The sequence below is a fragment of the Sturnira hondurensis genome, unplaced genomic scaffold (genome assembly GCF_014824575.4).
Source record: "Sturnira hondurensis isolate 20B ecotype Veracruz unplaced genomic scaffold, ASM1482457v3 Scaffold0007406, whole genome shotgun sequence".
Classification (NCBI taxonomy): domain Eukaryota; kingdom Metazoa; phylum Chordata; class Mammalia; order Chiroptera; family Phyllostomidae; genus Sturnira; species Sturnira hondurensis.
In genome coordinates this window covers 3,808,983-3,834,228 of record NW_028080037.1, presented here as the reverse complement: position 1 = coordinate 3,834,228, position 25,246 = coordinate 3,808,983, and the positions used below count along the sequence as shown (strand labels likewise).

The 25,246-nt window shown below is 60.5% G+C and overlaps 1 protein-coding gene across 2 annotated transcripts; it reads left to right on the top strand.

Annotated features, from left to right (window-relative positions):
- Positions 1-177: 177 nt before the first annotated feature.
- Positions 178-23,083, top strand: SETD1B (SET domain containing 1B, histone lysine methyltransferase). 2 transcript variants are annotated; one of them, XM_037052015.1, is made up of 17 exons: positions 178-480; positions 932-1,116; positions 1,355-1,453; positions 2,090-2,360; positions 4,311-4,423; positions 5,313-6,551; positions 10,541-11,350; positions 11,754-12,015; positions 12,106-12,428; positions 12,514-12,616; positions 13,171-13,653; positions 14,842-16,095; positions 16,951-17,117; positions 17,879-18,010; positions 18,097-18,216; positions 18,299-18,436; positions 20,530-23,083. In XM_037052015.1, the coding sequence occupies exons 2-17, from the start codon at positions 946-948 to the stop codon at positions 20,701-20,703; spliced, it is 5,859 nt and encodes a 1,952-aa protein (XP_036907910.1). In that variant the 5' UTR covers positions 178-480; positions 932-945; the 3' UTR covers positions 20,704-23,083. The 2 variants fall into 2 exon arrangements, with proteins under 2 accessions (XP_036907910.1, XP_036907911.1); XM_037052016.1 differs by lacking the exon at positions 178-480 and adding an exon at positions 736-829.
- The last annotated feature ends 2,163 nt before the right edge of the window (positions 23,084-25,246 follow it).

The window sequence follows — 25,246 nt, the reverse complement described above, 5'->3', positions numbered from 1 at the left end:
GGAGACCCCCGCCCCCGCCCGCCGAGACCCCCACCTAGGTCCCAGCAGAATAAATAAATTAAAAGGCCTTCCCCTGGGGAGGGGGGAGGCGGTGTGGGAGCGCGCAAGTGAGGGGTGGGGGGCCGCTGGGGCCCGGGGCTTTGGCGGCGCAGCTGCCGCCGCCGGGAGACTGCCTGGGGAAGCGGCGAGGAAGGCGAGGGGAGGAGGAAGAGGAGGAGGAGGAAGAGGAGGAGGGTGAGCGCTCGGGTCGGGCTCCTTAGCGGTGTATTGTGGGATGTGCGGCTACTGGGAGCCGAGCCTCCGCCGCCAGCCGCCTCCCGGGCAGCAGCAGCAGCAGCGGCGGCGGCAGCAGCTCTGGGCCCGGCAGCCGCGGCGGTGCCCCCCCGTCCCGGCCCCCCGTCCGGCAGCCCCGGCCTCGGCTCCCGCGGGGGACACCATGTACTGGCTGGCGGCGCAGGGAGGCCGGCGCCCGGCGGGGATGTAAGCGCGGCTCGGGGAGGGAGAGGCCGCGGCCGGCACCGGGCGGCCTGAGCCCCCGGCCCCGGCCCCGGGGCCCCGGCCGGGCGGGNACGCCCGCGCCGTGCCGAGCGAGCGAGCGCGCGCCACGCCGGGCGGCCGGGCGGCCGGGCGGGCACCATGGGCCGGAGCCCACGTCCTCCCGGCGCCCCGGGCCCCGCCAGCCCGCACCGGGGGTCCCCGGGAGCCCCCTGCTGCCGCCCCGAGACGGTGGCCGAGCGGGCGGGCTTCTAATTCTCCTGGAAGGGTTATTCTCTCGCCCCATTCTTATTTTGGGGGGAGCCAGCGAGACAGCGCCTTTTGGGGCGCGCTGGTAAGGTGGGAGGGGGTGGGGGCTGGACGATTTGATTCTTTCGCGTGTGTGTGGCAGCGGCCGCCGCCGCGGCGGAGGCGACAACAACTTGCTCGTTTTCAGGTTGGGTTAGCGGCATGGAGAACAGTCACCCCCACCACCACCACCAGCAGCCCCCGCCGCAGCCCGGCCCTTCGGGCGAGAGGAGGAACCACCATTGGAGAAGTTACAAGTTGATGATTGACCCGGCTCTGAAGAAGGGACACCATAAACTGTACCGCTACGATGGGCAGCATTTCAGCTTGGCGGTGAGTAGCCGGCGCGCCTCCCCGCCGCCCCCACTCCCCCCCTCCCAGGCCGTGCCCGGGGAGAGGGGGCCGAACAGCCCGGGGACCCCCGTCCCGACCACCCGGCCAACTGTCAGCCGGCTTGGCCCAACCCTGGAGTTTGACAAGTGCTTGGAGAAGGGGGTCCTGCCCCAGCCCCCGGGGAGTAGTGGGACCAACCCTCCCATCTCGCCCCCACCGGGGGCGTTTCTCCCCACAGATGTCCAGCAACCGCCCGGTGGAAATTGTCGAAGATCCACGGGTGGTCGGGATCTGGACCAAAAACAAGGAGCTCGAGCTGTCGGTGCCCAAATTCAAGGTAGGACCCTACCCCCTGCCCCCGCGGCCCCTCCTCCCCCTCCCGGAGTTCGAAAATAACGCCAGTCCAGACCGAGCCCGGCCAGATTCTGAGTTCCCGCCGTCCCGGACGGGGAAGTTTTGGCGGGGAGGGGGAGCTCGCTGCGAGAGGGGCGTCCCCTCCGAGCTGCTGTAAACAGAGTAACACTGCGCTACAACTGTAATCGAGGCGCTGATACTGTGTCCTGCCCGCCCAGCTGGGGGCTCTGGGTCCCCACCTGGCTCCTGCGAGGCCGGGGGTTTGGCCCAAGGGACCCGCCCCCCTCCCCAGTGTTGTGTCTTTAGGGGGACAACTTCCTAGCCCAGGGGGCCGCCCCAGACCCGGCAGCAGGGAGAGGAGGCCGGAATGGGGGCATAGGGAAAGAGAAACAGTTTCTTTTTCCCCTTTCCTTTCGAACCCGGAGGACTTCCACGTTCCAAACGATTTAATCTTCCGCTTCCCGGGCCCGCCCGCGTACATTTTTTTTTCCAAAAAAAAATTTTTTTTTTAAATTTTTTTACCCTTCATTGTTTTCTACCGCCAGGCGAGTGGGGAATGTTGTGTTTTCCCTTCAATTTCCATGTTCTCCAAACTCCCTTCCCCCTCCTCTCCTGCCAGATCGATGAGTTCTACGTGGGCCCAGTGCCTCCGAAGCAGGTGACATTCGCCAAGCTGAATGATAACATCCGCGAAAACTTCCTGAGGGACATGTGCAAGAAGTATGGGGAAGTGGAGGAGGTGGAGATTTTGTACAACCCCAAGACCAAGAAGCACTTGGGCATTGCCAAGGTGGTCTTTGCCACGGTCAGGGGAGCCAAGGAGGCGGTTCAGCACTTGCATAGCACTTCGGTCATGGGCAATATCATCCACGTGGAGCTGGACACCAAAGGTGAGTGGAGGCCGGCCCAGGGCGCTCAAGGGCCTTCAGTGTGGCCCCTTCTCCTCTCCAAGCCCCTCCGGCAGTGTTGGGGACCCCCTCACTTTTCCTTGGGTGCCCCACTACAATCTTTCTTTCTTTTTTTGCCCCCCTCCTGAGGGTAGAGTCACATGGAGCTAAATGTGTTGTCTGTTGCTAGGAGACAAGCTATAATTTACCAAATGTGCGGTCCTTGGCCGCTTTATCCCTAGGGACCCCCCGGAGGCTTCCCCACCGCTGACACCCCCAGAGGGCCCCCTCAGAGCCCTGTTGGTGGCCGGGGTTTAGACAGTCCCCAGTGTTTCTTCTGTGTGAGGGGAGGAGTCTGGCTTTGTTTATTTGTTGTGGGGGGGGGTGCTGAGGGAGAGCCACCAGGATGCCTTCAAATGCCTAAAGAATGGGTCCCAAGATTAAAAAGAGAGCCCTCCAGGGCTCCAGGGCACCCCTCCCCTCCAGGCCACCCCTTCCCCCTGGAAGTGGGAACCAATCTGGGCCCAGAGTGCGGTTTCATTGATAATGTTCCAGATAGTGCTGGGCGGGCTGTTCTGGGTGCTTTAGGCTTGACACGGTGTCTTCCCTCCTCTCTCTTAAAGAGACAGCAGCACCTTCCCTGCACTGTGCTCGAGTCCCTCTGGCCATTGGGAGAGGCCGGCCCAGAGGCCACACCTCCCACCCTCTGGGTCCCAGGAGGCCCCTTCAGAAGCTGGGTGGAGGGGCGAGCCAGGACCCCACCACCAAGGTAGAAGGTGCCCAGACAGGTGCCAGGTACTCTGGAGACAAGCCAGCCCCGCGACTGTGCCAGGTCCAGAGCTCCTTGAGGTCTCTGAGCAGGCCTAGGAGGGTGGCTTCCAGGGGTTTTGTGAGCTACCAGGGCACAAAAAACCCAAGACAGGAAAATCTAGACCTTTATTTTTGGTTTTCATAGTGGATGCATATTGACTGAGTCCCAGAGGCCTTCCTTGCTGCCTGCTGTGTGTGGAAGGAGGCAGGCCCTCTCCTCCCCTCCCCTCCCCTAAACTCTTCGAGCTGTACCTAGTTCTGAATCTCCTAGGGGCACAAGTCCAGGTTCCTATCTAAGCCACACCCACCCTGTCCCCCAGCTCTGTTATACTTTATCAATCTCTGTGGGGGGAGTACAGACCCTTGGAAATCTGCATGCCCCCTGGGTGGCTGCTGCCCTGAGAAGCAAATATAGAGCCCCCTCCCTATTCTAGGGAGCAGCCAGCGCTCACCGAAATTTCATTTCTACAAAAAGAAAGGGGGGGGGCAGCCCTCAGAGACCGCTAACTAAGTTTGTATTTCAAGAAAGAGACCAGTAAAGTGTAGCTCAAGGAATGTGGCTCCTTTGCATATGTAGGCAGCTGCCTCACAGGGCTCTATAAATATCAGTGGCCTGGGGCCCCGGGTCTGCAGAGGCCTCTCTCTGCTGGGAGGGGTAGAAGGTCCCCACACAGGGCTCTGGGGGACCAGCGCCACACAGAGCCGGGGAGTCTGGTCAGAGGAGGAGGCCCGCGGGGTCCACAGGAGCTTGGCTGCTGGTCACCTGGACCCCCACAGTTAGCAGCCAGCTGTTACCTCTCCTCTCCACTTGCTACCGGGACTGGGAAGAGCTGCCCGCTTTCTCTGGGTGCCCAGGTGACAGGGCAGGCTTTGTGCTGGGGGTGGCGTTCTGTATTGGGGGGAATCCCAGCCCCAGAGGCATTGCATTCTGAGTCTCAGGATGAGAAACACCACAGAGCCCAGCAGCCTTGGGGAGCAGCTTGGACCCCGGGGTGAAGTACAAAAAAGGTGGGGACTTGGTTATGGTTACACAGCTACCACAGGTTTGGGGTCTCAGGTATTAGGGACCCAGAGGAAGCCCACCTGTGGGGGCTGTGCCCCCCGGGAACCTGGCTGAAGGCCCCCTCCCTCGTTCTTTCTCAGGGGAAACCCGAATGCGGTTTTACGAACTCCTGGTCACGGGCCGGTACACACCCCAGACCCTCCCCGTGGGCGAGCTGGATGCTGTCTCCCCGGTTGTGAATGAGGCCTTGCAGGTGGGTGATGGCTCTCAGTGTTTCCTCCCTACCCCCGCACCCCCCCCCCATCACCCACCACCAGGTCCTTGGTGTGTCCCCCACCCCAGCTTTGGACATCATGGCCTGGGAGGGAAAGGGATCTGGCCACACACAGGCTGGGGCTCCCACAGACCCAGAGCCCAGCTGGAGTCCACTTGCCGTGGGGTTGCTGCGTCCGAAGTCCTGTGTGCCCCTGAACCCCTGCTCCCAGAAAGCAGAGTTCAGGGCCTCTTTACAGAGCAAGACCAACTCCTTTCCTGGTCACTGCCTCCCGGCACACTCACCGGACCACCGTCACCTGGGGAGAGCCTCGTCCCAGCCCTTTCCCAGAATCCACCCAGCCACCCACAGGAGTAGCTTTTCCAGAATGAAGAGACTTTGTTCGCATGTTGGTTGGCTAGGTGGTTTTGTAAGGCACATTTACCATGTCCTGTTATTTAAATCCTAAAACACCAGGTAGCCCCCCCCACCCACCCACCCACCCACCCACCCCAGGCACACTCCCAAGGCCATAGTACTTTTTGCTACCCCTGCCTGGGAGTTCTTTGATCTCTGCCTGAGATGGGAAGAAAGTCCCAGTTCAGACCATGGAGTCAGGGTCTTCTCTTGCCTCTGCTTCGGGGATTAGGACAAGCCCTCAAGGTTCCCTAAGGGCAACTGGCTACCCCAAGAGTAGAGAAAGGACCACCCAGCCACTTCTCTTCCATCTCCTCCTGACCCCAAACTCTTACCAAGTTGCAGTTCTAAAGCGACCAGTGTGGCCTGGACTCTGGGCAGCCAGGGTGAGTGGGGAAGAGAGCCCCATTCCATGGCCAGCCCTCCCCCCTCCCTCCCAGGGTCTCACGTCTCTCTTTCTCTGTTTCTGTAGCTGTCAGATGCCCTGAAGCGCCTCAAGGACGGTGGCCTGTCCACAGGCTGTGGCTCTGGCTCATCCTCCGTCACCCCGAATAGTGGCGGGACGCCCTTCTCCCAGGACACTGCTTACTCCAGCTGTCGCCTGGACACGCCCAACTCCTACGGACAGACCACGCCGCTCACGCCGCGCCTGGGCACCCCCTTCTCGCAGGATTCCAGCTATTCCAGCCGCCAGCCCACACCCTCCTACCTCTTCAGCCAGGACCCCACGGTGACCTTCAAGGCCCGGCGCCACGAGAGCAAGTTTACGGACGCCTACAACCGCCGCCATGAGCACCATTATGTCCACAACTCTTCCGTGGTCACTGCGGTGGCGGGGGCCACAGCTACCCCCTTCAGGAGCTCTGTGGACCTCGCGTTTGGGGCAGTCGGCAGCAGTGGGGCCAGCGGGGGCCCTCCGTTCAAGGTCCAGCCACAGGATTCGGCCACGTTTGCCCACACTCCACCACCGCCCCAAACAACTCCTGCTACCGGAGTCCCGTTCAAGTCGGCTTTCTCTCCCTATCAGACTCCTGTGCCCCCTTTCCCCCCACCCCCTGAGGAGCCCCCCACCGCGGCCACCTTCGGAGCCCGTGACGGCGGGGAGTTCCGGAGAGCACCCGCACCCCCACCCCTGCCACCCGCTGAGCCCCTGCCCAAGGAAAGGCCGGGCACGCCCCCCGGCCCACCCCCCCCTGAGGCCAACAGCATGGAGCTGGGCGGCCGGCCGACCTTCGGCTGGAGCCCAGAGCCCTGTGACAGTCCAGGCACTCCGACCCTGGAGTCGTCGCCGGGGCTGGAGAAGCCCCACGACAGCCTGGACTCGCGCATCGAAATGCTGCTGAAGGAGCAGCGGAGCAAGCTGCCCTTCCTCCCGGAGCAGGACTCGGACCCGGAGCTGCAGATGGAGGGCAGTCCCATCTCCTCCTCCTCCTCTCAGCTCTCCCCGCTGGCCCCCTTCGGCACCAACTCCCAGCCGGGCTTCCGGGGCCCCACGCCGCCTTCCTCGCGCCCGTCCAGCACCGGCCTGGAGGACATTAGCCCCACGCCACTGCCGGACTCTGATGAGGACGACGAGCTTGACCTGGGGCTGGGGCCCCGGCCCCCACCCGAGCCAGGCCCCCCGGACCCGACTGGTCTTCTGGGCCAGACAACTGAGATGGCCTTGGACCTGGCTGGAGACAGGACGCCAACCTCAGAGAAGATGGATGAGGTACCACCATGTCTGTCCATGTCTGTCTGGGATTGGTTTTGTCTGTTTTATGTATGTCTCCCTCTTCACCCCTTGAAAGCATTATCTTCTTGGAAAACTAGCTAAGACATAGAAGCAACAGGATCAGGACAGCCGAAAGGACAGACCGATGCACAGAATAAAAAGAGGATGCAAAAAGCACCAGACTGTGATTGAGCGCTGGTTTGCCTCTGAGCTCCCTAGCAGCCGTGGAGAGAAGGGAAACACGACCCAGTTCTGTTGCTCTCCTTGTTAGGTGTGGGGAGTTGAGACTTTTCCCAGGGGTCAATTCTGGCGTGATCTTTGGTCGGAGTTTGCTGAGAGCTCAGAGGTTATGGACTGTGGTGATGGTTCTGGGCCCCCTTCTCCCTTGGGTGGCTTGGGGATAATTGGGGCTGGACCTGAGAGGCTCAGGAAGCTTGGGGAGAGGCAGGGAGCGCCGGAGCACTGTGTGCTCAAACCTAGGGCTCTCTGAGGAGATGGGAAACCACCCACTGTGGGCAGGCCGGTGGGCACTGGCATTTCCCTCCTCCCACTTTTTCTGGCTCTAGTAGTGAAGGAGTTAAGGGCTAGCCCAGGGGGAGGGCCACAGCCAGAAGCAGGCCAGGCTGTCTGCCCTCCACCCTCTCTTCAACCTTAGACCCTCTCCTGCGGTCTCATCACCCTCTCATCACCCAGATCGGCAGCCTCAGGATTGTGGGGGGCGGGGGGCGTGCTGTGTGCCACATTCCTCTGGGGGGTGGGATATTAGGTCCCCTCCTTGGCTCCGCTCCTCCCCCTTCCTGGTCCAGGGGCCTGCCCCCGCCCTCCCTGAGACCTGCTTTGGAACCTGTGGGTCCGATGGGCATGAGCGAGCAGGGCCTTGACAGCTCTCTGTGCCACTGTGGGTGGTGGGGAGGAGGGTCCTCCCCTTCCCAGGCCCTTTGATTAGGCCGGTTTGGCTGCCTCAGGGAGGAACAGAGGAGAACTTGGCCTGCCCAGGAGGGAACTGCAGGGGGCTGGGGCTCCAGATGGCCTCCAGGCGGTTCTAGGGAAGTGGTTTCAGGTGCCCAGGGCTCCAAGCAGGGGGATTGACAGGTGTGCAGGGGTGGGGAGCTGCTGGCCCTGACACCCTCCTTTCCTTGCCTCCCTGCTGTCTGGGGTTGAGGGCTGTTGACCACGTTGACGACCTCGTTCAAGGCTGGGAAGTGCAGAGTAGTCGGAAGAAGGGACTGCGCCCGGACCCTGTCACTGTAGGGTAGGGGAGCCCGAGGCCCAGAGAGCTGAGGTCGGGCATGCTTGGGATCTTTGACTGGGGACGCCTGGGTGTACCCATAGCCTTCAGACTGGCCCTCTTGCGCCCCCTGCTGGCAGCCTGGAGAGCAGCGTGCAGGCTCCTCCGGACTGAACTGCGACTTCCCACCCTGGCCAGCTGCGAGCGCCACGGGCCTTTGCGGGTGGGTGGGAGGGGGTCCCTTTCTTCACAGAGACCGAGGGTTAAACCTACAGGCCTTGAGCCCCAGCTCTGCCACTCTCTGGCTCTGTGACCTTGGGGAAGGCACTTTCCCTCTCTTGAGTCTCAGTTTCATTGTCAGTGTGAGTGAAGTGGGATGGGGAGAGCACCTGTCTCTTGGGGTCTGGGCCTCAGCGAGGTGCTGTGAGGTTAGCTCCAGGCACAGCAGGGCCCTTGCGGGTTGCTGCTGGGCGCCTAGTTAGTTCCAACCACGCCCCACACACACCCCGAGGGTGGGGAGGAAGGGGCAGGTGGAGGGGTGGGGCAGGTCTAGGGCCAACTGTCCCCGTCCCCTACTGATTGGCTGGCTGCACGGCCCTGGGTTCACTCTGCGGGCATCACAGGGCTTGCTGGGTGCTGTCCAGGGCTGATCTGGTGGCCGCTGTCCCTGAGTACCAGGCTGAGCCTGCCTGTGTCTCTCAGCAAGTGCCCGGGGACCCTGGGGTCGGGGAGAGAAAAGGAGAATAGAGGGGACTAGCAAAATCCAGAGCTTCCTGCTGCTGCCAAATGTTTGGCATTCTTCCCCCAACCCCCATTTGTCTTCAAGGCCTCCCCCACTGGTAGGCCGACGTATCACCTCACAGCCTGCACAGACCCCTCCCCCTCGGCCTTCCAAAGCACTCCTGTCTCAAAAGCTACAAAGGCTCAGTCCCCTCTGCCAAGTTCACCCAGAGCACCTTCTCACCTCTTGTTCTGTCACAAGAGCCCCGGGGGTGGCCGGACCCTTTTCTCCCTACCCCTCCTTGTCATCTGGCTCCACCTCCACCAAGCGGACCCCCACGCCTCCCCACTGTGCCCCACTGTGCCCCACTGTGCCCCACTGTGCAGGGGCCCTTGTCCATTTTAGAGCCGGGCCCACCCTCAGCTCCTCTCCTGGTCACCGGGTGGCAGGTGCCCGAGTTCCGGCAACAGCACCCCCCGCCCCCCCCCCCGTAATGGGCAGAGCCTCTTGAGCTTGAGCCTCGGCCCCCATTCTGACCGGCTCTGCCTCTTGGGCCAGTGGCTTCTGACTGTCCTGAGTTCCCCTCACCGGTCAGGAGGGACTGGAGGAGAAGCCCACACTGGGAGGTTGCAGTGCAGATGAGAAATGGGGCCCCTCTGTCCGCTGCAGTGCTACCGCGATAGCTGAGATTTGGAAGCAGCTTGAGTGTCCATAGGTAGATGAGTGGGGAGAAAAGCAGTGGTACGTTTACACGGTGGAATGCTACTCAGCTGGAAAGAGAAGTCAACAAAATAGAAACAGACGCACAGATCCAACAGGCAGGCTGACAGCTGTCAGCGGGGAGGGGGATTGGGGAGCGGGGTAAAATAGGTGAAGAGATTAAGCAACAAAAAAACCACCAAACTTACAGATACAGACAATATGGTGATTGACAGAGGCAAGAAGAGGGGGTGGGGGAGATAGAAGAGGTTTGTAAAGGGGGGCAAATGGTGACGGAAGGAGACTTGACTTGGGGTGGGGAACACACAATATAATACACAGATGACATTATAGAACTGTACCCTGGGACCCATATCATCCCAGTAAATTCAATTTTTACAAAATGTACATAGAAAGAAAGACGGGAGACAGCCCCACACTGGCCTGTACTGAGTGTGGGCCAGTGACGAGACTAGATGAAAAGAGATGAAGGTAAAGGCGCACTTCCTGTTCATGTGCCCGTGGTTCCACCAACCACCCCTGTGCCCCCCACCCTTCAAATGCCCCTGTCTCCACGGGCTTTCTCCAGCGAGGGCAGCAGGCTGACGGGGAACCACTTCTGGGTTCGAATCCCAGGGCCATCCTTCACTGGCTGTGTGGCCTTGGGCAGGTTATTTAAGCTGTGTGTTCCGATTTTCTCCTCAGCGAAAACGGAGCTAGTAGAGCTACTTGGTTGCGTTCTTCGGAGGATGAGCTGAGTTACTGTGTGTAAAGCGCTTAGAAAGGTGCCTGGCAGTAGGAAACAGCTTCAGGGGTGTTAGTTATTAGTATCACCTTCTCTGAATCCAAACTGAAACAGAATCTCTCAAATTGAAACAGAATCTGTTTCTCTCCTCTCGGGCCATCTCCCTCCCGGCTTCCTTTTCTGCAGGACAGAGTGTATATTTCACGCCTTTGTCCCGGTTACCTCCTCCTTCTCGTTCAGCCTGACGAGAACAAGAATTTTGGGGGTCTTGTTCCCCGCTGGGTAGTCAGCACCTAAAACAGTGCTGGAAAAATGTGTGAAAAATGCCTGAATCTTCAGGGTAACCCCCCGAGGCAGGTACTCTGATGCCCATTATGCAGATGGGAAAACTGAGGCTTAGAGAGGGTCACTGACTTGCTGAGGCCACAGGGCTGGGAAGGGAGGAGACGAGGGTCGGAGCTAAAGCATTCAGCCCTACGGAGTAGACTTGCAGAAGGCCTCTCCTCTCCCTCCGGCATTCAGAAGTGGGGTGCCCTAGGAGGTGGCTGGGCCACCCAGGCTCACACTCACCACTGTCTCCCTTATCTCCCCAGGGCCAGCAGTCCTCTGGCGAGGACATGGAAATCTCGGATGACGAGATGCCCTCAGCCCCCATCACCAGCGCTGACTGTCCCAAGCCCATGGTGGTGACCCCAGGGGGGGCAGCTGTAGGAGGCCCCTCCGTGCTGGCCCCGAACCTGCCGCTGCCTCCACCCCCTGGCTTCCCGCCACTGCCCCCACCCCCACCGCCGCCCCCGCCACAGCCTGGCTTCCCCATGCCCCCACCTCTGCCACCGCCACCGCCCCCGCCACCCCCGGCCCACCCAGCCGTGACAGTGCCCCCACCACCCCTGCCAGCACCTCCTGGTGTCCCACCGCCACCCATCCTGCCGCCGCTGCCGCCCTTCCCGCCTGGGCTGTTTCCCGTGATGCAGGTGGACGTGAGCCACGTGCTGGGCGGCCAGTGGGGCGGCATGCCCATGTCTTTCCAGATGCAAACCCAGATGCTGAGCCGTCTGATGACGGGCCAGGGCGCTTGCCCCTACCCGCCCTTCATGGCCGCTGCAGCTGGGCTGCAGTTCGTCAACCTGCCCCCCTACCGGGGCCCCTTTTCCCTGAGCAACACGGGCCCAGGTCGTGGGCAGCCCTGGCCGCCCCTGCCCAAATTTGACCCGTCCGTGCCACCGCCAGGCTACATGCCACGCCAGGAGGACCCCCACAAGGCCACTGTTGATGGCGTCCTGCTGGTGGTGCTCAAAGAGCTCAAAGCCATCATGAAGCGCGACCTGAACCGCAAGATGGTGGAGGTGGTGGCCTTCCGGGCCTTCGACGAGTGGTGGGACAAGAAGGAGCGGATGGCCAAGGTGGGTGGGCGGGGGCCCCGCCGGGCACGCACTCTCCTCCCCAGACGCGTGGGAAACACTCCTCTTCATACCCGGGAAAGCGGGCGGTGGGAGTGTTACTTTGTGAAATTGGGGCGTCAGTGGTACCGATGTGCACTGAGAACGCGTTTCTGGGGAACCCCAACCTCCCGACGGGGGAGCCAGGGGTCTGGCCCAGGTGGCTGTAGCGCTCTCCCTGCAGGCGAGGAAGTGGGGACTCGAGAGTCCTGAGAGGTGGGCATGGAGGGCGGCCGGTTCTCGGGAAGGAAGTGACCAGTCACCCTGCAGCTGCCGCTGTTGGAGGGAGGGAGGCTGCTCAGGGAGGGCCGCCGACGGGGCCCCTGGCAGCACCGTAACCATGGCGACCGTCCCTCTTGCACTCCAGGCCTCACTGACCCCCGTCAAGTCGGGCGAGCACAAGGACGAGGACCGGCCGAAGCCCAAGGACCGCATCACCTCCTGCCTGCTGGAGTCGTGGGGCAAGGGCGAGGGCCTGGGCTACGAGGGCCTGGGCCTGGGCATCGGGCTGCGTGGGGCCATCCGCCTGCCCTCCTTCAAGGTCAAGAGGAAGGAACCACCCGAAGCAGCCTCGTCCGGAGACCAGAAGCGGCTTCGGCCCTCAGCCTCCGTGGATGAGGAAGATGAAGGTCTGTGCCCCCCTCACTCCCCGCCGGGTTCCGGGGTCTCTTCCTCCTGCTCCCCCCAGCCCAGCCCACTCACACCCTGCCTCCCTACAGAGTCTGAGCAGGGCCGGGACATGGCAGACGCCCCCTGCGAGCTCGCCAAGCGGGACCCCAAGGGCGTGGGTGTGCGGCGGCGGCCAGCTCGACCCCTGGAGCTGGACAGTGGTGGGGAGGAGGACGAGAAGGAGTCGCTGTCCGTGTCCTCCTCGTCGTCAGCGTCCTCCTCCTCCGGGTCCTCCACAACCTCACCCTCATCCTCGGCCTCCGACAAGGAGGAGCAGGAGAGCACAGAGGAGGAAGAGGAGGGAGAGGACGAAGAGGAAGAAGGCCCCAGAAGTCGGATCTCCTCCTCCTCCACCTCATCCACGTCAGATAAGGTGCCATTCGGGGCAGGGAGGCCTGGGGCACCAGGGTGGGGAACGGGCACCCTGAGGCTCCTCACTCACCCGTCATCTTCCCCAGGATGATGACGATGACAGTGACGGCCAGGAAGAGTCTAAGAATGACGACGAAGACTTAGCCCTGTCAGAGGCGAGTGACAAGGAAGAAGGGGACTCGGATGGAGGTGAGTGGTGCAGGCTGTCGTCCGTGGCCTGGCCCAGGGCCCTTCTGCAGAGGGCAGAGCCTGAGCAAGAGTTAGCAATGCTTGCTGGGTGAAAAGTCTTGCCCTTGAGACGTGAACTCATTAAAACACGCTCGACATTCCCTGTGATCCCATTGACATGAAATGTCCAGAACAGGTTTGTCCGCAGAGCCAGATAGCAGACCCATGGTCGCTTAGGGCAAGGGGTGTGGGGCCGGGGGGCATAAAGGCCACGGGGATAGGTTTCTTCCTGAGCTCACGACGGTTCTGGGACTAGGCAGGGGGAGGCCCCTGTGCCCTCTGTGAATGTCCTGAGTTGTCGACTTTAAAACGGTTCGTTTCCTATGTCGTGGACTTTACCTCGATTTAAGAAAACAATGAGTAGTTCACACACACACACACACACACACACACACACACCCATGTCTCTGAGGGCCACGTTCAGGCCACGCGTCACCTGTTTTAGCCCTCTGGCGAAGCATCTGCTTCGGGCACAGCAGATGACGAGAGGGTCCCCTGCCGTGTCCCCTGCCCAGACGAGTCGGCGAGCATGGCTACCTGCAAGGGTGGAGCTGGCTCCTCCGGTGAGAGTTCGGAGTCTTCAGAGTTCGAATCAAGTTCCGAGTCCTCGTCGTCGTCCTCAGAGGATGAAGAAGAGCTAGCAACAGCCGGGGAGGAGGAGGAGGAGGAGGAGGAGGAGGAGGAGCCAGCCACAGATGAGAGCATGGCTGCCGCCGTGCCTGAGGAGGACTTTGAGGAGGTGGCCACGAGGCCACCCGTGATGGTGTCCTTGGGCCCAGAAGAGGAGGTGGACATTGAGGCTGAGGACGAAGCCCCCAAGGAGCGGCCCCCCGTGCAGGAAGAGCCCCCCCTGCCTGCGGGTGTGAAGGAGCTGTCTGGCTGCAAAGAACCCCCCAAGGAACCAGGGCTGACCCAGGAAGGGGCCAGGTCGCTGTCTCCAGAGCCCCCCTCGAGAGAGATGGAGGCCCACCTGCCAGCTTCCCCGGAGCCCACCCAAGGTAACACCTGCAGCCCCTTGGGAGGGTGGTGGGGGTGGAGGCAGGATAAGCCCAGTCTCCTTTGGGTAAATCATTTAACCTTCCCAAGCCTCAGTTTTCTCATATGGAAAATGGGTCGGCGGACAGTGCCCTCGCTGTGAGGCTGTGTGGGAGGGGAGAGTGGGGGGACAGATGACGTCCCAAATGCTGGCGCAGGGCCTGCATTTCCCCACCAATGCGTCCCTGAACCGTTAGTCCCAGGAGAAGCTCCCCAGAAAGGGGCAGGTGTGCATGGTTGCTTTAGTGACAGGCAGGTAGGGGGAGCTTTGGGTGCTGGGCCAGGTGAGTGGCCATGGACATCGCACCCTCCACATCCTGACGGAGCTGCAGGGAGCACGTCCAAGGCTCGGACAGCAGGGCTTCCTGCAGTGATGCAAACGCCCGCTCTCTGCCCTGTCTAGTACTGTTGCCACTGGACTCCGCAATGTGACTTCATTTCAGTTCATTGAAACTTTCATATCCACGTGCGGTTAGTTTGTACCTCTGCTCAGTCCTTCAGGAAAGAGGCCCGGGATAGTTTGTATCTCCGTGTTGTTTGGCTACAGAATCATGGGTCCTTCGATACTGTCATGAGTATTTTGTTAAGGCTTCCTCGCATCCCTAGTGCCGCTCTGGGGACTCACTGCAACAGCAGACGGAACAGACGAGGATACTCACCCTCGCAAAGTTGACCTTTCTAGGGCAGGGTGACAGGTGACAGCGGATGAGTTAGAAAACGCCTTCCGTGACTGGAGGGAAGTGCTGGGAGAAAAGCCCTTAAAGGCCCCGACGAGTCCTGCAGGGGAGAAACGGGACTTTCATTCCACAGCTCTGCCGCCGGAGCCCATTTTCTTGGTCCGTGGGGTGTTCCTCGGTCACAGGACACGCTCTAAAGAGAGCGTCCACCACTAGCAACCATGCCTCCACCTTTTGAGTCACTTCAGCATTTATCAAGCACCTACTGTATACCCGGACACTGGGCGGGACGCTGAGTGGTCCTTGAGTGGCTTAGCTGCTGGGGAGCGAGGGGGACAGTCTTTACACTCAGAAGAATCTCAGGGGAATTGCGGGTATGCGCCGGTCAGGTATCAAGCGCATAGTAGGGCGGCAGAAATAAGGCACTGAGATGTTTGACTCAACTAATGGCCCGGTTTTCACCCGTCTCTGCAGGGGAGGACCTGGAAGTGAAGCCCGAGCCCCCTGTGCCACTTTCCTTACCCCGGCAGCCACCATTGCCGCCTTCTCGACCAGCCCGGCCACCCAGCCCACCCCCCGAGCCCAAGACCCCAGACCCCCCGCACCCACCAGCTCCTCTAGAGCCTCCCTCTGAAGACCAGCCCCCGCGTACCCCAAGCCTCTGTGGCAGCCTGGCCAAGTCACAGAGCACCGAGACTGTGCCAGCCACCCCGAGCGGGGAGCCCCCACTGTCGGGGGGCAGCGGCAGCCTGTCCCTGAGCTCTCCGCAGGTGCCCGGCAGCCCCTTCTCCTACCCATCCCAGTCCCCCAGCCTGAGCAGCGGGGGCCTCCCGAGGACACCAGGCCGGGACTTCAGTTTCACGCCCACCTTCCCTGAGCCCGGGGGGCCCCTGCTCCTGCCCGTCTGCCCCATCCCAGCGGGCCGGCGGGACGAGCGGCCTAGCCCCCTGCCCTCCCAGATGCTCCTGGACACGCGCCTGCCTCTCCCTCTGCCCTTGCCTCTGCCCCTGCCCTTGGCGTTGCCTGTGCCTGTCCTGCGGCCCCAGACTCGGACCCCGGCCCAGCTGCCCCCCCTGCTGCCTGCCCCTCTGGCTCCCTGCCCACCCCCCATCAAGAGGAAGCCGGGCCGGCCCCGGCGATCCCCGCCAGCCGTGCTCTCCTTGGACGGACCCTTGGTCCGGCCACCAGTGGGGGCCGCCCTTGGCAGGGACCTGCTGCTCTTGCCTGGCCAGCCCCAGACCCCTGTCTTCCCCAGCACCCACGACCCCCGGGCCGTGACCCTGGACTTCCGGAACACGGGGATCCCGGCCCCGCCCCCACCCCTGCCTCCCCAGCCTCCACCACCACCCCCCATGCCCCCTGTCGAGCCCACCAAGCTACCCTTTAAGGAGCTAGAGAACCAGTGGCTCTCTGAGGCCATCCCTCCGGGTCCCCGCGGGCGTGACGAGGTCACGGAGGAGCTCATGGACCTGGCCAAGGTGCGAGGCCCTTGGCGCCGGCCGCCTAAGAAGCGCCACGAGGACCTGGCAGCCTCGCCCGAGCTCTCCCCGCCGCAGCCCCTCTTCCGGCCCCGCACGGAGTTCGAGGAGATGACCATCCTCTACGACATCTGGAACGGCGGCATCGACGAGGAGGACATCCGCTTCCTGTGTGTCACCTACGAGCGGCTGCTGCAGCAGGACAACGGCATGGACTGGCTCAACGATACCCTCTGGGTCTACCATCCCTATATCCTGCCTGACGGAGGGGGTGGGGCACACCTTCTGCTACTAGGAATCCTCTGCCCCCGCTCTGCGGCTTGTCTGCCACGATGCCCCCGAAGGCAGTCACATGAGTCCCCGTCGCCTGCGGAGTGGCGTCTGTGCACCGGCTCGGGCCAGCGTCCACAGGCTCCGCACTGGCATCCTTAAACCCGCCCTCTGTGCCAGGCCCAGCTCAGCCCCTGAGTTAGCCAGTCTCAGGGCCAAGTGCAGTCACGGGCTTGTGCAAAGTAACCGGCAGAAGCTGGCTGAGGGCCTGCTCTTCCCCAGGCTCCTGTCACCTGCTTGAATCCTCCCCTTGCAGCCCAGTCAGGTAGGGCTGCTGTTCCCGGCAGCCAGTGTGCAGAAGCCAAAGCTCAGGATGGTTAAGCGCCCTGCCCAAAGCCACACAGCACAAAGGAAGCCGACCTGAAATCTGAGCCCAGGCAGATCTGATCGTCAGGTGCTGGCTGTGCCGTGTTGAGGTTGGAGCTGCCATCCTCCCAGTTGTCCTGGGCTGATTCAGTGGGCACTTGGTGCCAGGGGCCCTGCCGAGCACAGGGAGTCATCTGGAGAGGCATCGCTTGCAGATGGGGAAACTGAGGCAGAAAGTAGCTAATATAGCTCACCCAGGGCTACGCAGCTAGCCAGGTGCCCCTGCCTGAGTCCTGGCTGTCGCTGGGATTGGCTGGCCAGGAGGCGTGGCTGCGGGTGGCGACGGTGCATGTTAGAGCTGCCTGGAGGTGGTGTTGAGGGTGGAAGGGCTGGGCTGGTGGGATGGGCCTGACGAGGAACCAAGAGGGGCTTGTCATCCGTGTCCAAGTGGCCCTTGACCCACGCCCACCCACCAGCCTCTCTTCAGCGAAGAAGAAGAAGCGGGACGACGACATCCCCGAACACGCAACCGGCTGCGCCCGCAGCGAGGGCTTCTACACCATCGATAAGAAGGACAAGATCAGATACCTCAACAACACCCGCGCCAGCACAGATGAGCCCCCCACCGACACCCAGGTACTGCCGCTGGGGGCCTGGGCAGTGGGCAGGGGTCTCCCTGAATGGGGCTCAGGCAGGTTGAGGGGTTGTGGGTAGAGCCCCTGGAGCAGCCCGTGGCGGGGGTTACGTACCTGGTTGCTCAGGTGGGGGAAGTGAGGTGAGCAGTGGGCAGCGAGGAGTCCCTGGAGAGGTTTGATCGGGGATGTGAGCAGAGCTGAGTGGCATTTCCAGAAAGTTCACTCATTCCTTTTTCAAGTGAAGCAAGCATCTACTGAGTATTTGCCGTGTTCCAGGCACAGTTCTGGAGCTTCAGGCAGGAGCAAAACCACATGCTTCTCTTCCCGAGACGTACATGTTAGTGGGGGAGAGGACACGAGCAGACCGGGCACCGGGCGAAGAAAGCAGGAGAGGAGGTTATGGGTTGGCACTCAGGAGAGGAGGTCGGGGTTGGAGACGGTGACATGAGAGCCAGCCCTGAGTGAAAGAAGCAAGCCACATGGATGACGGGGAGAGTCTGCGAGGACGCAGAAAAAGAAAAGACTTCAGTGAAAAGTTGTTTGGTGAAGTCGGGGTGGGGGATGCTTGAGCACGTGCCAGTTGTGGCAGGAAGGGCAGGTGGCAGTTAGGGTCAGGACAGGCACGGGAAAGGCCACAGCAAGGAAGTTGGGGCAACAGGGACCCAGGTCATGGGGTGCCGTGGTCAGCGGGGCCAGCTCCCCTGGGTGCCCGCTCCCCCGGGTGCCCACGCCCCCTCACCAGTCCCCCACCCTCCTCCGCAGGGCATGAGCATTCCGGCACAGCCGCACGCCTCCACCCGCGCGGGCTCGGAGCGGCGTTCGGAGCAGCGCCGCCTGCTGTCCTCCTTCACCGGCAGCTGTGACAGCGACCTGCTCAAGTTCAACCAGCTCAAGGTGAGGCCAGGCCGGTCAGGGCCACCCGGGGTGGCGTGGACCCGAGACCCAGGCACTCACCTCTGCTCCTTCCCCACCCTGCTCAGTTCCGCAAGAAAAAGCTCAAGTTCTGTAAGAGCCACATTCACGACTGGGGCCTGTTCGCCATGGAGCCCATTGCCGCCGACGAGATGGTCATCGAGTACGTGGGCCAGAATATCCGCCAGGTAGGCGCCGCCCCGTGACCGGGCGCTGGGGTGGGAACGGGGCTGGCCCAGCCTGGACTGAGGGAGGCCTTGCCCCGGCCAGGTGATCGCGGACATGCGGGAGAAACGCTACGAAGACGAGGGCATTGGGAGCAGCTACATGTTCCGGGTGGACCACGACACCATCATCGATGCCACCAAGTGCGGCAACTTTGCTCGCTTCATCAACCACAGCTGCAACGTGAGTGCCGGCAGGGGTCACCACGGCTCCTGCCCCTGCACCAGGGGAGGGTGGCAGGGCAGAGGGGGAGAGCGTGTCCGGGGCCTTTCCCTGCTGGGCTTCAGTTTTCTCATCTGTACAATGGGTACAACAAGGCTGAAGGTGCTCAGGCCGGGCGCGTCCAGCTGGTGGCGGCAGAGTTCCTCTGTGCCGGGCTCTTTCCCTGCCTCAGTGGGTCATGGTCTGCGGCATGCTGGGAAAGCCCTGCGTCCACACTGCCCACGGGCGCGGGACCCGCCAGGCCTGCGGTTGAGCACTGAACTGGGGTCAGTGCGCTTTAGAAACTGAGTTTTTTGTTTTTGTTTTTTTTTTTATATATATATATATTTTTTTTTTAAGATTTTATTTTATTTATTTATTTTTAGAGGGGAGGGAGAGAGGGAGAGAAACATCAATGTATGGTTGCCTTTTGTGCATCCCCTGCTGGTAGTTAGCCTGCAAGGAACCGGTTTGCAACCCAGGCATGTGCCCTGACTGGGAATCGAACCGCGATCGTCTGGTTCGCAGGCCCGCGCTCAATCCACTGAGCTACGCCAGCCAGGGCTAGAAACTGAGTTTTTAATTTCATTTTGTTTCAAACTGAAAGGACTCACCTGTGGCTCGTGGCAGCCGGAGTGGAGGGTGCAGGTCTGGGGTACTTGGGGGTTGTTGTTGATAACAAGGGCGATTCTCTCCCTGGAAACAAGCGTAGGAGCTTGGCACGGGGTGGGTGGTTCCGAGCCAACACGGCCAGCTCCTGGTGTCCCTACTTACTGAGTGTCTCTGTGCCACTGTTTCCTCGACTGGGAAACAGAAATGCCGTCAGCCCCTCCTTGTAGGTTGTTGGGAGGACCAGTGGGTTCCTGCAGGCAGCCCTCCGAGCGTCCTGACACAGTGAATTCTCTGTCCCCACTGGCCCTCCTGGTTGTCACTCGGTCACGATCTGGACTGGTAGGGACTCCCTGGGATGCTCCTGGGAGAGCCGAGGGGTCAGAGGTGGTGACTGAGGCGAGGGTCCTGTTCCAAGGCCCTGGGGCAGGGAGGGGGAACGCCTGTGTGAGGAGGGTCCGCGAGGGGAGCGGTGGGGACGCAGTAGGGGCAAGCGGACAGGGTGAGGGCACGAGGTTGGCGGGGTTGGGGTGGCCAAGGCACTTAGCATGGTAGGCGGAGCTGAGGAGTTTCTCTCCAAGACGCTGCAGGCTGCTGGGTGGTTTGAGCCAGGGGGTGAAAGTATCTGCTGTCCCTTCGGGAAGATTTCCTTGGCTGCTGGGTCAAGAGTAGGTTTTCTCAGGAGAGAGGAGGTGGCAGCCCAGAAGAGACGGGGTGGGGGCCTGACTGCAGCTGCTGGCAGAGGGTGGGAAGCAGTAACCAGAATTAAGCAGGTTCTGGGGGACAGACCCCACTGGGTGTGGCTGTGGTCCAGGTGAGAGGGGAGGAGGATGCGGAGGTTTGGGGCCTGAGTCCACGGCCCAGCACCCCCTAGAGCTTAGGTTGGAGATGACAGCCACACTTGTCTCCTGGAACTGCCAGAGGTGCATACCAGCCCCTGTAGGGCGTTTGGGCCTGGGCCAGGACCTGCAAACTTTTCCAGTAGTTAGTAAATATTTTTGGCTTTTGTGGCCCAGACCATGTCCTAGCAACTGCTTAACTGGCACTGTAACAAAAGAGGCCCCAGTGATATGTAAATGAATAGTTGTGGCTATATGCCAATAAAACTTTATTTGCAGAAACAGGCAGGGGGGGGGCGGGGTGGTGCGGAGTTTGCTGACCCCTTCTCTAGAGCACAGAAGTGAGGCCTGGGCTACAAACACAAGTTTGGGAGTCACCTGCAATGTAAACGAAAATTGAAACCCTGGGAAAGGATTGATTGATACTACCATCGTGGTCATTCCTATGTAACATCAGAGGCCAGGGGTCATTGCCACCCAAGTGGGAGAACGGAGGCCTAGAACAGGTGGCACCAGGCGGCGGGGGTCACGTGGCAAGCACGGGGCTCTGTTCCGGGCCCTTGGTGGGGGCGGACTGGGTGGGGGTCAGGGAGTTCTCTGCTCAGCGCGCCCCCTCCTGGCCCACAGCCCAACTGCTACGCCAAGGTGATCACGGTGGAGTCACAGAAGAAGATCGTCATTTACTCCAAGCAGCACATCAGTGTCAACGAGGAGATCACCTACGACTACAAGTTCCCCATCGAGGACGTCAAGATCCCCTGTCTGTGCAGCTCCGAGAACTGCCGGGGGACCCTCAACTAGGCGCGGTGCCCAGCGGAAGGATGTCGGCTGTCGTCAGGGCTCCCCGCGTGGACCCCTGTGGCCCCGGGGCCCGGCCCCACCTCCCACCCCCATTTCAGGTGCTGTCCTCTACCCAGTGGCCGTGGCAGGGCCTGGCGCCCCCAACACTACCCCCAGGACCCCGGCTCCAGCCCCTCAGAGGGAAAGGGCTTCTCTGTCTGTCAGCCTGTGTCTCATCGTTTCTTAAAGTGCTCCTGTGAGGGCTTGTGTTCGACTCCAACACGAACTTCTCTGCTCTCGTGTCACTCTCCCCGGCTCTCCATCTCTGTTTTTCTCCCCGTCGTCGTCGTTGTCGTCAGCCTCTTTTTCCATGAATGCTGCTACGTTGTTTTGTCTTCCCTGTATTTTCTTCCTTGTTGTAAGAAAAGACATTTTAACTGTTGAAATGTGAAGGCAGAATCGGAGGGCGGGGACCCCTGGTGGAGGCTGCAGAGCCCCCGGTTCGGCGGGTGTGTCGGCCAGTGGTCTGGAAACCCCCGGGGCCAGGGTGCTGGGCCAGGTGCTGCAGAGAGGAGAGGGGTGCGGCCCGGTGGCCTTGACCTCAACACTATGAGAGGCCCTGGCCTCTGCCAGTGGACCCAGTGAGAAGACCCTCCTACAGCCCCCCACCCCCCGTCTGTTCCTCCCCCAGCAGCCTGGGGCGGGGCGTGCATTTCCCCTCACGGACCCCAGCCGCGCTAGTCCCAGGCAGGACTTTCCCCTCTGGGCACTCTCCGCCACCCTGCACCCTGCCACCCCCCAGATCTTGGGTTCAATGTTTACTTTCTCATTCGAATGCCAGCAACGAGGGGGCCTCCAGGAGGTCCCAATGGGCAGGCAGGGCACTGGGGAGGGTCCCATCTGCACTCCCCTGTCCTCCCCGTCACCCCCCGCCCCAGGCAGGCGCAGCTCCTAGTCCCACCTCTACGGGTGTCTGACCGTGAATACGTGTGGCGATTTTTTGTTTATAAGCTTCACCTGCTCGCCCCCAGCCCACACCCCCACCCACCCTGCCAGCAGCCCCCTCACCCCAAGACATCAAAAAGCGTATTTATTTTCGGAGCGAGAAGATTATTTCTCCCAGAGAAAGAAAAACCTTGGAGAAGTTTTTAAAACTCAGTTCTAAATCTGACAGGTTTTTTTGTTGTTGTTCTTTTTTAATCCTTTTTACTCCCTTCGCGTCATCCTATCAGGGTTTACTTCCATAGGTCTGTGTGTGTTTGCGCGCGTGTATAAAACCAGACCGAGGGGGGGATAGGTTTTTGAAGTTCAGAACCAACTTCTGTACATAGGCTCCGGTAAAGGACTTCTTCTCGGGAACATTGTTTCTTGTAGAAACACGTGGGAAGACTTTTTTGCTCATTTCTTTGTACTTCCGAAAACACCACACGAGTCCCCGCACCCCAGAAAGCAGAGCAGGCCTGTAAATAATTTATGGAACGTGACCGTTGTGACCAGGACTCAATCTCGCCGAGATGGGAGCACCCCGGCGGGGCCGCCCCGCCCTGCGGAGACGCGGGGCCGGGCCTCTGGTATCTCAGCTTGTGTCAAGCTTGTTATTGTGTAAATGATGTACAAAGAATTGTTATTTTTCTCTCTTCTTTTTTTTTTGTTGTTGGTGGTTTTGTTGTGGTTTTTTTTTTCCGGTTTTCACCCCACGCCCTCTCTGTTTGAGACTGTGCCTGCCATTTCAAGGATGATGAAATTGGTGGCATTAAGACACAGAGAGGGGACCTACGCATAGCAGCGACCTTCTCTCCCATTTGCGGTGTTCTGCCTAATTGTGCAACAGGAAATAATTTATTTTTCACATGAGAACATGTGTAGTTTGTAGAGACCGCTGATTTACGTTACCTGTGCAGTCCCCAAGGGGCTGTCTCCGTTCTGTCCCCACTCCCCTACAGAAGAAATAGAGGTGGGGACACCAGGGGCCGGGCCTGCCTCAGCCCTCGCCTTGCCCAGCCAGGGGGGGACCAGGCCCTCGTCCCCAGGAACCCCTGCCCGCCCCTGAAATGGTTTGCCATAGCCAGAGACGTGTTGGCTCGTTTTTCTTTCAATGCCTTCGTTTTCACTGAACAAATTTTTGCTTTGGAAGAATTGGGGGCTTCTGCTTTTTTTTTTTTCTTGTTCCTCCCTCCTTGCCTCCCTTCTCCCACAAAGAGAGCCTGTCAGTTTTAGGGACGTTTGTGCATACAGGCTCTGTCACCCGTATGGAACTCGTTTCGAAGAGAAGTGTTTCTGTTGTGGGTGTGTCTGGTTGTAAATATTTGTTCATATTTTTGTGAATTCAATACTATGTACCATTGTATTATAGTAACTTTTATAAAGCAAACCATAAATATACTGACTTTTCTTACAGATACGCCGTCTCTCTTGCTCTCCTCTCTCTCCCTCTCCCTCTTCTTTCTTTCTGTTAGGGGCCCACCCTGCTGGCACAGAGGGTGGGCTGGCTGTGCTGGGGGTGGGAGGAGCCAGGCAGGGTGTGGTCTGCTCAGAGGACCAGCTCCTCAACTTCGAGCAGGTGAATTCTGTGAAGGGGCCAAGCCATGGTCAGGCTAGACCTCCCACAGCTTTTGAAGAGCTTTCCTTATCGAAACTTAGGTATCTCACCCTGCTAATAGTCTGCCAGTAAGGACACTGGATCCCGTAGCCTATTGCCATCCCTAGAAGAACTAAACAATGTCGAACATTTAACACGTGCTCTTGTCGACATTTGAGGGGAGCAGGGGCTGGTGGAATAGGTGGAGAAGAACTAAGTGGCTGTGGTGTTCCAGGTAAGTGTTGCCTCTGCCTGACCCCGGGACGCAGTGACTGAGGGGCCCAGGGAGAGCGTGTGAGACAGCTGTCCACTTATCCCTGAAAAGGACAGGCTCAAAACCTCAGCAAGAGGCAGCGTGACAGGAAAGAGGCTGTATCTTCTTCCAAGAGAAACGCAAATTTTCACAAGAGTATTTTCCCTGTCACGTGGCAGGTGTCACGTAGTTGGAAAACACCCAGCGCTGGCGGGCCTGGGGCGGGGGGCACTCCTGCGCTGCAGATAGCGGAAGCATCGGGCGTGACAACCTTAGGGAGGAAACACAGGACACTGGCCATCGGGATGTAAAGTGCACGTCAGCTCTTGGCCCAGCCGTCCCACTGTCAGGAATCGAGCCTGCCAGGTACACGCAGGCTGCACCCGGAGGTTCTCGGCAGCCTCGTGGGGGGCGGGGAGGGGGCGGCAGCAAAGAAAGGCCCGGCAGACGGTCCACGGTGGAGTGGGCTGGTGTCAGAGCCGAGCGTCCGTCCAGACAGCCGAACCCCACTGCGGGTGGACTCGCGGGAACAGAAACCGGGCCAAGGGCGGGGCAGAGCCAGGAAACAAGACACAGCTCTTGGCCGTTCGTGCATTCATTTGACCTAACATGTTTGTTAGGGACCTGCTCTGTGCCGGATGCTCACCCAGGTGCTGGGGGTACCGGATTGGAGAAAACCCACTCCCCTTCTTCATGGCTACTGTTTTTGTGGGTGGGCCAGACGGACATGGAGGATTGGTGCTACAGGCGGGAGAAAAATGGCCGTGAGAGGAGGGTGTTGGTGGGTGGGGAGTGAGGTTTGACATAGGGTGATCGGGGAAGTCCACCGGGCCAAGAGGGGCACAAAAATCGAAGGACATAGGGCGCATTACCTCACTGCGGATGCCTTGGGGAAGGACATTCCAGGCAGAAGGAACCCCCACCCGATGTATCAAGCACCCCTAAGGAAGCCTGCAAGGCTGTAGCTGAAATAAGGTCCAGAAGGTACTGTGGAGGCAGCAGACACCAAAGGGCCTTGCAGGGCTGCGTGAGGACGGCCCTGGGCGTCCAGCCCAAGGCACACACTGGAGACACCTACGAATTGGAGGTTCCTTCATCATCCCTCCTGAACCTGCCCCTCCTGCTGTATTTCCACTTGGGTCAATGCCATCTCTCTTCGCCGTGCACCGCCCCTGCCCCCACCATACTGCTGCCCCTGGTTACCTAAGCTCGAACCCCCTTAAATCCTGGATGGATGGTTCTCCTCCCTTATTCTTCAAATCAGCCACCTCTCGCTTTGCCTCTCTGACCCACAGGGTAAGACCTTCCCTCACGGGTTCTGGTGTGGGGACCAAAAAGGAAGGCCCAATCAGAACATGCACAGGGCAGACCAGGTAGGTTGGCATGAGGGGGGGTGGTGGTGCCCGGTAGACTTGGGTCACTCAGGCCCCTCTCCAAAAACAAGAGCAGACACGTAGTGCTGGTCCTGTGCCAGCCAGTTTTGTTTTTTTAGCGAGAGGGGAAGCAAGGGAGAAAGAAAGGGAGAGAAACTTTCACGTGTGGTTGCTTCTCACATGCCCCTTTCCTGGGGACCCAGCCCGCAACCCAGGCCTGTGCCCTGACTGGGAACTGAACAGATGACCTTTCACAGTCCTGCACTCAATCCACTGGACCCCACCAGCCAGGGCTGCCCGTCAGTTTTAAACATCTTTGATGTTCAGCTCACAGCAGCACGAGGAGGCAGGTATTATTTC

Bases quoted from the DNA above. Each gene is read 5' to 3' on its own strand.
- SETD1B (XM_037052015.1), top strand. From the start codon at position 946: ATGGAGAACAGTCACCCCCACCACCACCACCAGCAGCCCCCGCCGCAG. The intron at 1,454-2,089 runs GTAGGACCCTAC...CTCTCCTGCCAG, and splicing joins TGTCGGTGCCCAAATTCAAG to ATCGATGAGTTCTACGTGGG. The intron at 11,351-11,753 runs GTGGGTGGGCGG...CTTGCACTCCAG, and splicing joins AGAAGGAGCGGATGGCCAAG to GCCTCACTGACCCCCGTCAA.